Source organism: Cyrtonyx montezumae, unplaced genomic scaffold (assembly GCF_038088225.1).
Source record: "Cyrtonyx montezumae isolate F1298 unplaced genomic scaffold, pur_monq_1.0 scaffold_7, whole genome shotgun sequence".
Taxonomy (NCBI): Eukaryota; Metazoa; Chordata; class Aves; order Galliformes; family Odontophoridae; genus Cyrtonyx; species Cyrtonyx montezumae.
Window position 1 is genome coordinate 11,911,383 of NW_027072078.1, and position 12,997 is coordinate 11,924,379.

At 33.4% G+C, this 12,997-nt stretch overlaps 1 protein-coding gene across 2 annotated transcripts in view; it reads right to left on the reverse strand.

Moving 5' to 3' along the window:
* The window catches only part of LOC136058007 (neurabin-1-like), a 40,031-nt gene that overhangs the window by 7,522 nt on the left and 19,512 nt on the right, over positions 1 to 12,997 (reverse strand). For both annotated transcript variants that reach the window (XM_065751160.1, XM_065751159.1), the window contains exons 8-15: positions 12,754 to 12,983; positions 11,959 to 12,055; positions 11,704 to 11,878; positions 10,827 to 10,978; positions 8,939 to 9,272; positions 5,426 to 5,510; positions 4,724 to 4,795; positions 3,965 to 4,160 (exon numbers count right to left, since the gene is read on the reverse strand). In XM_065751160.1, coding sequence (XP_065607232.1) covers positions 3,965 to 4,160; positions 4,724 to 4,795; positions 5,426 to 5,510; positions 8,939 to 9,272; positions 10,827 to 10,978; positions 11,704 to 11,878; positions 11,959 to 12,055; positions 12,754 to 12,983 — 1,341 coding nt within the window. The remainder of the gene's footprint in view (positions 1 to 3,964; positions 4,161 to 4,723; positions 4,796 to 5,425; positions 5,511 to 8,938; positions 9,273 to 10,826; positions 10,979 to 11,703; positions 11,879 to 11,958; positions 12,056 to 12,753; positions 12,984 to 12,997) is intronic.

Here is a 12,997-nt window from a genome sequence, read left to right on the forward strand (position 1 = left end):
AAAATTCCACACTGTATGTAATAAAGTTTGAAACATGACTAATTTAAGAAGCATTACATTGAAAGACTGTAAAATCTTCATAGTATTTACTGTTTACATTCAGTGATTACTCTTGGTCTTTGTGTCATGGCAATAGCAGAGGGATATGGGTTCAAACTTAGTCATCAGCCACTGGCTGTTAAATGGCCCCAGGTCACCTGGCCAGCCTGGGACACCAGCTGAAGGCTATGAAAAAAGCCAGATGCTTCACCTGAAGAATGCATATCACCTTGATAACAAAATTCTTCTAAAGAAAACTAACACATATTTTGCAGGATATTTTCTCTTTTGACCACCTCAATTTCTAACATAGATCCCAGCTTCTTATTTTTCCTTTAATGAGTGAAAAATAAATCTGTTGGAAGCATGCCTCATATGTTTATCTTTTTAAAATCTTCACTCGTCTTTGCTGCCTACAAACAGTAAGCAATTATTTACACTTATTTCTGAAGTCTCAAGTCAACTAACGAGCTAAACTCTGTAAAGATGCCATACCATATATGTGTAAATAATCTGAGATCCCAGATGAAGTTAATTTTAAATATATTCAAATGAAATCTATGCTTGTAGAAAGTAACAAATTTTTTGAATTTTTTTCATTGAGTACCTTCATATTTGCATTCTCATTTCAGTTTAACCTGATCTCTGAATTTTCTAGATTATTTTATCTTATTTCTTGAGGAGGTAGCTTGATATTTTCACTATTTTACCCTAAATTGCTGATATACACTTTCACTCTTCAAACAAATAACCACAACAACAAAAAGCAACAACAAAAACACAAACAAGAAAACCCCCACAATTTGACTCTTCCTGCTATTCTGTCATGGAGTGTGACATTCTACATGATTAATAACATTTTAAATCTGACAGGTAGATAATTTCATTAATTATGTTAGCTAGTTAAGGCGATTTAAACCTAATAACATAAATAAAATCTAATTGCACCTGATGTTAGGAGCTTCTTCAGTCTTTTAAGTGTAAAAAGTGTTATCAGAAACATGAGAATCTTTTGTCCATCAAGCTAATCTCAGCTATTTTCAACACAGACAAATGTGTGGAGGAGCTCTTCTTTTAGCCTCCCTTTTTCTCTCCTTACAGAAGAATTGTGAATAATTCAGAAAAAGCTGTACTATGGAAAAAAGCATAAAAAATGAAGAAGACAGAATAACATTCAAACCTAAATATTTAATGAGATGAGAAAAATAAAAAGAAAACAACAGTCAAAATAGAAGCATTTCAGTATCTCAGCACCAGTTGTAATATACTCTCTCTTCCTCCTGCCTCAGTTTGGGCTTAGATTTCCTCTTAAAGATTTAGGACCAGTTGCAGGTTTTCCTTCCTAAGAGAATGAAGGGAAGAGAACCTAAATAGAAGAGGTTTTGTAGGTACACTTCTCAACATTTAAGGTAGAGATATAAATAATTTACTACACAGCATTCTTAATTGCAACAGCAGTATAACATTGCATACATGTTCACAGAAGATAATTTAGAAGAGTGAAGAAAGCAAACACTACATGCATGTTTGTACTGTATTAGAGAAAAGGATGAAATCAATGGGCAGATTATGGTAATGGATTTATTCAAGAGCTGTAATTTAGAAATTTTTTGAAGCAAACAGATCACAGGATTTTAGTTTCCTGTGTTCCTACTTTTCATAATTAACAAGAATTTGACTCATTACTTGGTGAAGTTTCAAAGGTTAAGCTCAGTGTTATTCTGAGAAAACGAGATCTTCCAAAATGCAGTAATTATAAGAAGTAGATTTCACAAAAGCAGGAAACAGATGAAGTATAACAGCCCTTACACCACCAATATTAGAACTCAAATACACAAATGATACACAATGCCAAGGACTCAATGGGTGTAGAATCATATAGGACAAGAGTTTCTACTTTTACCTCCTCTTTAAGAAGTGCTTTCACCTGCTTATATGATACTACAGGCATAAAAGCAGAAAATATTAACACCACAAAAAGGAATATTCTTTCCTTAAATTCTACTAAGATAATTTTGTCCCTACCGGTACATTGTTTTAGTAACAAAAATCAATACAGATTGGTCAGGAACGTTTTATTCTCCATTTTCAAGTCTTTTTGCCAGGGAGCTTACCAGCTAAAGCCTTGTTATTTGTAGCACAAACTTAACAGGCAGGTTAGGAACTACAAAGATAAATCTTTCCAAGCAATGTTTACTGTTAAATTACAAGTTTCAGAAAAAAAAGAAACAAAACACCCCAATGTTGCAAAGTGAAAACAGCCTGGCTTTGGAGAGGCTGTATCTGACTTGAGGATCAATTACTGCATGATAATCTGTTCCTTGATAGGGTCACTTTCTGTTTTACGAAGCAGACACGGCTAAAACTGACTGCAGCTGCTGGTTTGCAACTGGGACTAAGGAAACAAGCAGAGCAGCTATTACATACTGGAGCATGAGAAGAAGGCTAAAATAAAACAAGGCAAGAAGCAAGCTGGAAGTTTAAGGTGATAAAAGCCTGGATAAAGCAAACAGATGAAGAAGAAAAGGGTATTAATTCAGAGGAATGTGAAAAGAAAGAGGGAGGATCTAATTTCCTAACTTCTATGCATTTTTGATTGTTAGCTGAAGTACATATAGAAACACATAAAGGGGTGCTTAAGCACATTATGAATGGTTATAGCAGAAGTGCACCAGTGGGATATTTACTATGCTCTGTATAGTTATTTACATCAAGCAGAAAGGATAAATCAAGAGGTGAAGAATGGGTTCTTCTGAGCCAGTGACTCCTTGAAAGCTAAGCCACTGAATGTTTATCTACACAGAAAGTATCTAGATAGCTTTGTTACAGCCTATTAAGAAATTCTCTTCAATAGCTCTTGCAATCCCAGTATCTTTGGCTTATTTATGAAAATGTCTTAGCTTCAATAGAAGCAGATAATGCAGAAAAGTATAAAAACACAAGTCACATGCACACACACACACAGAGCAGTATTCTGTAAAAGATAGCTCTACTTAAGGGATTGAAGGGTTTCTACTCTTCTTAAGTTTTTATAGTATTTCTTGGTCCTAAAAACACTTTTTTGTATTTTTTGCAAACTTGTGACTAAGCTGTGTGCATACACAGTACAAGACAGCCACTGTAAATTCACACTAAGAAGTCAGACATTAGTTTAAAAGTAGTACTAAGATAGGATTTTAGTGCACTCAGCATCTGCAGACATGGAAAGCCAACTTATTATCTGACAGCTATGCAAAACATCAACAAACTCCACGTACTACAACCCAATATGTTTATCTCTCTAATTACATTTAGAGAGAGAAGAAAGTGAAATTTTTTAGACAATCAGAGTGAAGCAGTGAAGCTTAAGAACAAACTTAGTTTGAGAGGTTACTTAAATCACCACAATTTTGAATCTGACAAAATCCGAAAGAAACAAGAATAAAGGTAACTTGTTAAGACTATCAGTAATAGTCTTACACTGAAATTTGTTTTTAGACAGCACACACATTGTTTGTGGGCATTTCCTTCATGCAATTTTAATCTGACTTCTGCCAATGGGTAAAAAACCCCTGCAAAATAGGGACATTATTAAAGGTTTTCCTAATTTTTTTTTTTACTTTTCACATCCATTTTTTCCAAATAATATAACACTTAAGTTAGGATTTTTATGGTTATAGGCTGAACCGTGTAGTCTCCCTGTTAAAAGTCTGGTTAAAGTGCTTTAACTTATTAGAATATTACCAGTTTCTCAGAAACAATATTCTGGAAGAGAGAGTTGCATTGAAGTTTCTTTCAGTTTTAAACACTTCTATGAAATGGGAATACTCGCACAGGAGATGCCATCTAGGTCTGTCATCAAGATTCCACATACTAAGCACTACACGTTTTTACTTTGTCAAGATGCAACACTTCAATATTCAAAACACAAATTAGTCATCTTTACCTTGCTTCTGTTCTTGTCTTGACCATGTTCACAGCTGTCCTGTCCACTCTGAGTAAAGTGCAGACTACTACTAGAAACCTGAGGCTCTTTGTGACTGTCTCCAAACCATGAGAAAGGCATGCAAGTAGGAACAGGGGAATCCGAATCCGATGCAGACAGATTGTTGCCAGAGTCATCCAACAGCTCTCGAGAACCTCTAAAATAAGTGAAATTGTTTTTAAACAAAACAAAAATGAAAACCTACAACAGAAAAGCGAACAAAAATGCACACCACTCCTCTGCACCCATTTCACAGCACAGTTGATATTAAGAATGAAAACAGACTTACCTTTGAATAGCCATGCAAAATCATTTGGATTATTGGTTTAATTAAGACCTTTTGCGTGTTTCACAAAATAACTAAACAGTTCCAAGTACTTGATAATTCACTCAACATTCTTTTCCTTCCTAATTATAGTTTTAATACTTAAACAGTTATAACATACTAGTCTTATGAGCCACTTCACAACATAACCTTGCTTTACTGTTTCTTCTATGCTATGTTTTTTACTTTAAGTACTTTAGAACTTTTAGTTATATATTTTTTTTCCTTATGTCATGAGATTAGAAGCTCATTTCCATATTCTTACAATAATCTTCACAGAATTTTGCCACTTGAATGTACTTTAAGGTCAAACTTTAACGATGATTTCAAAGAAATTCTTTAGTTATAAGTGCTAAGAATGCAGTATGTATTTATGAAACAAAAAGAACAAATACCTGCTATCCAGCGAACCTCTTACACTTTCTTTCTCTTGTTTCTTGCCCTTGCCTCCAGATTTCCGTAATCCACTGAAGTGAGAAACACAATTTTCTCAGTAGTGTTTATATTTACACTGGACAAAACATTTTTGTCAGTTTCAACAGTTACAAAAAGCTACACTTTTATTGTTATGCAGGGCATGATTTTGTCATTATGCATGCAATGAAGTACTGTCATTCATGTTTAAGAACCATGACCAATTCTGAAAATTCCTTTCAAAAATCACATATAACCATGATAAAAACAGGAAACTTAACATTCTGTGAATCAAACAAGAAAAATAACGTAATTTTTTTTCCTATAGAAATGTGCATATGCAGAATGACTCGAGCTAACTTACTACACTGAGTCTGTATGGATGTAAAGTATATTTTTATGCTATTTATTATGATTTATTACTTAGAGAAATCCTGCAGTTAGATAAGAATTGAAGAACCCCAGTAAACTGTTGAGGGGAAAATGTATAGATAATTACAATCAAAATGTGTAAGAAACATGAATGCAACATCACTGTTTCATGATGAAAAATTTTTAATCAGTGATGTTGTCATCAAGCAGCATTACAAGATTTTCTCAACAGTTTGCATGTGGAGGATGTGATACTATCCAAAAGCAACACTGAAGCCACTTATTCCCGAACTAACACAAATAAATCTCACCCAAAATCTGGAAATCGCCTTTTGGACTTCCCTGATGACGTTCCTTCATTTGTTTCTATTGTTTTGTCTTCATTTTTCTTCTCTTCTGTTTTTCAAAAAGAGGTGAAAAATAAAAATATTGTCCTAAAAATACTTGAAAGCTTCAAGTATTCATGATGAAAATGCTTCTAAATAAATAAGATCTTAAAATCTGAGTTACACAGTGTTCACAGCATTTAGTTGTCCTTTTGCATTTCTCTCCCTTATCCTGGCTAGCTATTTGGAACTTGGGCATACGTATGCCTGCTACTAGCTACAGGAAATATGTCTGACTAGCACACTAGCCAAATCCTGGACAGTAGACTAAAATCTAAAAGATTTAGATCCAAACAAGCTGAGTTTCTTAGAAATATTATACAAGCTGTGAGTATTGTGAAGAAATAATCATAACTTTGAAGCTCCCCCAATATTGTTGTATTTACAGAACTGGAATATAAACGACTAGGATCCAATTTTTCACCAGAGGGAGCACGTTCAATTCTAACTCCTCAATTATTAAGCAAAATGAAGTGACAATTTAAGCATAAAATCCATGTTCACAGGTAGCATTAACAGATTAGGTTAGTAGACAGATGAAAGTTCTTTTAAACTCTCAGATTACTAGATTTTTACTTGTTTCATTAAGTTTGATACTTATGATGCCTATGAAAGTGATAGTGTAGTTTTATTATTTTTTTTAATTTTAAATTCTGTCTTCAGTTAAGAAAAAAAGGTGACCTCTCACATGAACAAATAGTGTAAATATATGCTTTCAAAGACTATAAAAAAAATCAGGTCTACTACACAGTCAGTAGCAACTCCCCTCCCACCAGCTAATAACTCTTTCTGAAACATATAAAGGTTATCTTAAAGTTTGCATGATGGATAGTCAAAATTTTTTTCCTCACCTTTCCTCTCTCTTTTATGGGGGGCTTATTTTCTAATCAACAACAGAACTTGCTCTGCTTAGTTAACCACTCCCTCTAAGCACACAGCATCTAGTTAATTAGAAATGCTGGAAAAATCAGTTATTCTTTACTGTCACCTTCACCACAAAACCAAGAATGAATTTATAAGAAAAACATCCAACAACCACCCTCTACTTTCTCCAGAAATAGTATTTTAAGAAAAGAGAAAATTACTAATGAAATGCTACAGGTTAAAATGCAGACTGATACATGAATTAATGGGAAGATACTGCAAAGTATTATTTCAGTGAAATATTAGGTAGACATTTAAATACAGTTGGAAAGCAACAGTCTGTCAGGAAGTAGCATTTTGTGTAATCTTGTTTACAAAGAAAGAGCTTTCAGTACTAACCTTCATCTCTGATGTATTGCATTAAGTACTTTTTCCACGAACTATACCCATTTTGAGAATATGTTTATGATGCTTTGACCAAACAATTAAATCTTTACCTTGTGATTACACATAATTACAGTTAAATAGCAAACCCATGTATATATTAGATACTTGTTTTGAAAAGACTTTTTTTTTTTTAATTATTAAGATTTTAAGCATAAGGTAGGACAGGGACCATTTCTAATTAAGAATTTATCCTAGAAATCTAGAATAAGGAGAGTAGGACCATTATCTTGTTGTTCAGGGTATTGAAAGGCTTTCTCTGAGCTGTATAGGAAAAACTGCAATTATAATTCAGCATTAACTGATTAGAAGATACATTAAGAAGTTCAATTTTTTCTTGTTATTTATGAAAAAAACAGCCAAATATTTATATCAAACAATGATTAGTAGTGAGTACAGTGATCATAATCCCTTTAATCTCTTCCTAGTGAGAAACAAGAAGACAAAATGAAATGAACAGTGCAGCAATTCCTGTAATGTTCAAAATCTGTATGTTGTTTAAACATCTGGATCACATCTGGTAAAAAGGCTGATGTTAACTTTTGCTGAGAACTGGAAATCAGTCAAATGTACATTGCTGTTTATTGTGCTAGTGTTTTGCAGAAATATTTTAGGACTTTTGGTGATTATACAATCTGTGACTTAGCTCATCTATCTTATGTCAAGGTGACTACTTAGAATTCAGATCTGTAGTTTGAGCTATTATCAACTGTTTAATTGAAAAAGCACTTATTCTGTAAGTACTTTTTGGATGAGACTTTAAAAATCTGAAGTTCTCCGTCTTCTTGAAATATTAAATATGCTTACAAAGAACTTTTACTTACAATCTTTGTTAAATACCCTGCTTTCCTTTGATCATTTAATACCAAATGCATGTGCTATGCAATCACAACTGCTCACCCTAGATGAAAATTACACCTTTACCGTGTAACAGTATATACAAAATAACATATATTTGCAGATTGTTTAAATTTGGAATTTAGTTTGAGTAATTCCAATATTTGAAAATTCAGTGTAGTGATAAACTAAAAACCATACAAATATTAGTCAAGAGTCTTGCATCTTTTAAGAATGGAAGCTTAAAGAAAGTTTAAGACCCAGATAAATAATATTAGTAGCAAAATCAATGAAGGGCTTCCACAAAAAAGAGTAATTTATTTAAACTGGAAGAGTTCATTAATATGTGTTTAATATTTTCAGGAATTTTAAATATTCAAAAACTTCTTACATTCTGATTATACAAAAAATGCTGCATTGATTTTACTGTTTGAGACTACACTGCTTGATAAATATGTATATGGAAATAGACTTAAATAAATTCTAATCCTTAGCAGAATGGTGGGAAAGTTCTGGTTGTCATCCATTCAAATCTCAAAACATCTTACCAAGTGTGATTGAAATGAGATTTAAACCCAGTTTTCAGACATTTGTGGGACCCAAATCCCAGCATACTTAACAGATATATAATTGATTACGCAGGCTAATTGACTACTCTCAAAAGCATCTCTTTTAACACATTACATTACTTCAGTAGTGCCTTGGAAAGGGCTAAGAATGTAGCTCCACTTCCAAAGCTGCTGTTTGTCAGCAACTGTTACTCTTCTCTGGCTAGACATTAAATGCAAGCCACAGTAAACAAATCCATATCTCAGGCAGAGCTGACAAGAGAACGTTACCAACTTGATGTCCACACTGGAGGGTTTAAAACATGACCTTACATGGAAGTATGTCCAGTTTTAACCTACTTCAAAAGTGTTCAAAAACTTGCAAATTGTGTCTCAAGGCCATGCTGCGTCGTTTGTTTTGGACTTACTGATAATCAGGTTTTGAGTACTAAAAATGACAGACTCCCCAGTATAACGACTGTCATTAGCACCATTTCCTCTTTCAATCCATTTAAAGAACTCTCGTTTCATTACATCTAATGGATACTCAAATAAAACAACATAAAATGATCTTGCATAAATTCTTGCTAACTTGTGACTTTCCTGAAGAGTTAATAAATGGGTTTAGAGCAAGTAATTAGTAGTCAGCTCCTTTTCTTACTAAGTAGTTTATTACTTAATAAGCATTTATATCTAAAACTGTAATGACTCCAAAGGATTAAAATAACAAAATCTTAGGTCTTACCCTTGGCCTCTTTTCCCTTTCCTTTTCCTTCTTTTTGCTTAACATTCTTGGTATAGCCTTGAGGAGAATTTGGAGCCATCTCTTCAGGAGGAGGTGAATGAGTGTTGGTTGTGCTGTTTTCGCTGCTTGGTTTGTGCACTGGAGAAGAGTGTGTGGAAGCAGAAGGACTTGACTCTAAAGGACTTTCTGTGCTCTGTGTTTGTTCAGGCTTTTCATTCTTTTGCTCTATGTCATCCAAATGAGGCAGAGTTAATTTTTCACTTATTTCTAAGGTCTTAGTTATACATGCAGTGGTAACTTCTCTGTTGAGAACAGTGTCTTCTGAATCCCCATCCTTCAAGAAATTTAAAAATCATTTTATAAGTACGACAAATAGAAAAATAAAATGATTATAATTTAATCTTGTCCAATGATGTAAGGATATTCTATGTTATGCAGAAACTCGCTCAGTTCAGAAAACTCTAAATAGTTACAATTTTAGCTTGATGGCTTGTAGTTATCATCTAAATTACATGAAGCTGATTTTATAGATTCTTATAAGCTTTTGCATATTCCAAATCACCTTCATCCAGACAATTTAGAAAGATCATAGTACAACTTGCCTATTCCAATTCAGTGGAATCACTTTTAAAACCCTTTCAAACCAAGTTGTTCTCCCTGTGTGACAGGTTCTCTCACATACCGGTTACCCACTTTTGTTCCTTCAACTGTTTTCCCCCTTTCACATTCTGCACCAAAATTCCCATTTCTTATTCTTACATAAAATCTCTGGAAGACTCTATAAGCTTATGAAACAGGTTGGGTTTTTTGTATGTTTGTTTTTTGTTTTTCTTTACCCCCTGTTTTCTTTTACTTGCTCCATTAGTTGATGCCCAGAATCTAATTCAATTAGAATTTTATTGGCTATGACATCTGATATGTGGATAAGTACTTAATCATTATACTAGGCAAGATGATAGGCTTGTCATGGGAAAAGGGCCATCTTCAGGGAGGACAGAGATACAGATCATACAATTATCTTACAACAGAGAAAATTAGAATAGAATCATACCATCAGCCAGCTTTATTGGTTTTCTCTATGGCTACCAGATGAATGAGTAGAAATTAACACACAGCTAGAGACCTTAAGAGCTGTCAGGATTACGCTGCTATAACACTGACTTACATCCCTGAACGAAGTTTATAATTTCTAACTAAGATTTCTGAAATAGAATGAGAATGCTGCTATATATTTTTATGAAAATGCAATGAAATCAAATACAAAGAGTTAATGAAATTCTAAAGAAGAGAAGTTCTAAATTCATACAGTTATTATGAATGAAAAACCATGCTAAGAATAGCTAGTCATTGTACAAGTACAAATGGAAACAGAAAAGAGTTAGGCATTGTTAGATGCACCACTGGCAATCTAAGTCCAGGCAGAAGGACAAAAGCTAGATAGGGCCACAAATTGTGCAAGAACATTTTACTGCTATCTTTTGTTTTAGACTTAAGTTTGATTGCATATTGAATAATAAAACATTTCAGAAAAAAAGTTTAGCTTTTGAAGAATATTTATAACTATTGATAACTTGTTTCAGATGAAGGAATTACAACATAGATAAGCATGTTCCACAACATACCACTGGTACTATATCAAAATCTTTCAGTAAACAGCATACAGCAAACTTGTATACTTCCTTGCTAACTTCAAATTAACTATGCTAACAAAGAACTTGTCAGAGATCACAGATGTGAAACCAAATAGGGCTTTTTCCACTTGATACATAGCATAAAAATATGCTTTGGAACAGTCTGATTGAAGCTTGGACATTGCTTCAAATTGAGAATACAAGTAAAACTGAATACACATTCAGGCTTTTGAATGCCTATCTACTTGTATTGGTACCTGTAGGTTTGCAGTCTGTTGTCCAGCCCCAAGAGATTCCTTCAGCTTTGACCGAGAAGGTGGCTGGCGTTTAACTTTCAAAGCAAGCTGAGCTTTTGCTTTGTGGGCACTGGTGTCTAATCTGGGAGTATCCCCAACAAAAGCATCAAAATCTGTAACAAATATATACTCCTTTAAAAGAGTATTAGCACACAAGTTCTCCAACCCACAGTTCAGAAAAATATTCAATAGCTAATTATCAGATGGAATAATTGATTCAAAGATGACAGTTCTGTTTATATAATGCTACAATATTTTATCATTGTGATTAAAAATCGCTGACTCGATTGAATTGTATTTCAACATGATTTATTCAGTGTTTTCCTTCAAATAAAATTAATCAGGATATAATTTTATTATGCCTTGAATAATAAATTTTACTCTCAAACTGATGAGAGTTTATGCTCAAAATATACCTTTTTCTGATATAAAGACCCTTTAGAAAGTACATTAATATCAACCAAATCTTGTGAAAATATATGTCTCATTTGAACCATTGCCTGATATTTGAAAACATTCTGGGAATAAAATTACTACAAAACTTGGATCATAAACTACGATTTATACCACAGCTTGCTAAGACTAGTGAAAGTGGTCTTAAACTGATGTATCTTAACACTTTAGACTTTCTAGCATTATTGGTTTCACTACTAAAGAATCTGAGGAAAAGACAGTCATCTTCCCATCTTTCTTGCCATCTTCCACATAGAAATTTCCAAAAATGTTGGAAGACCATACACCCTGCAAGGTTGTATTTATTTTTTAAGAAAACATCACACACATATTAACGCCCCCTGACTTTCATTAAGCACAAATCAAAGATCTAACAGCTACTTACCAGAAATCAACATATCTGAAGAATTTCGTCTTTGTTCTAGTGATTCTGTTTCTTTTTCATTTTCTCTCACCTTTGAGTGCTCAAGATTTTGACAACCATCTTCCAATATACTGCCACTTCCTAACATATATGGCATGTTCTCATACACTAGTAGTTTATTTTCAAGCTCTGAAATCTGTAAGAATTAAAATGTAAAAGTGAGGCACAAATTCTCAAGAATAGAGATGTTTGTTCTTAAATGTAACACTGTGTTACCTTTTCCTGATACATTTTCAGCTGTTCTGCATACTTCTGGTCTCTGTCTTCAAGTATCCTCGCATGATCCTCCTCTTTTTTCATAAATTCTATTTCTCTGGTGAAAGAAATCCATACATGTATATGAAATAAGTATGTAGAAGTGTAGAAAAACACAGAAAATAAATACACATGGTTGCATTTACTAAAAATCTTCCTGTTAGTAAGTACATTGAAAACAACTAATCTGCAGTGTCACTGATTCATTAATCTTGTAGAGTCACAAAATACATGTATTTTTATATATTTACTTTCTTCACAGAATAAATCACTTATGACACTAATTCACTCTGGGCTGAAAAAGGGCCGCTTTACCTTAAAATCTGGGAAGTAACTTGCACATCAAATATATGCACAACTCAGATCATTAGATCTTACTTCCACATACCAGGTACTACTATATTTTCTTTCCAAAATCTATGATAGAATTTTCTGCAGAGAAGTAAATAACATTTCAATTTCCAAGTGGTTCCACCTAAATAAATTGCAATGATAAGTTATACAAAAAATAATAATGATTATCAGAAGAAAAAAGAAATAAAAGCTACTTTTTCCTGCAAGGTAGACTCAAAAGCAGCAGCAAAACTTTTAAATAACCTTTTCAGAAGTTAGCTGAAGTTGTGAAAAAACTGAGCATGTACAGCCCACTGCCAAATGACAAGAAGTGCTTTAATCAAATCATCCCTCCATGTACGTTCATTAGTTTTCTCTCATAACGTACAAAATATGGAAGAAAGGTAGGAAAGACCCACTTACTTTTGTTGGTAATCTTTGAGCAATTTCTTGGCCTTGTTGTATTTCTTTTCAAGGGCATCACACTGTTCTTGAGTTTCTTTAAGATGTTCATTTACTGTTTTGCATAAGCTCTGTGCTTCTAACCAGTAGGTCTCCAACTTCTTAATTTTCTCTTTGCTTTCCTCTAAGTTTTGCTGAAGTTGGGCTCGATTTAATTTCCATTCATTTTTTTCTGCTTCAACAACTTCCAACTGAAAAGATTAAA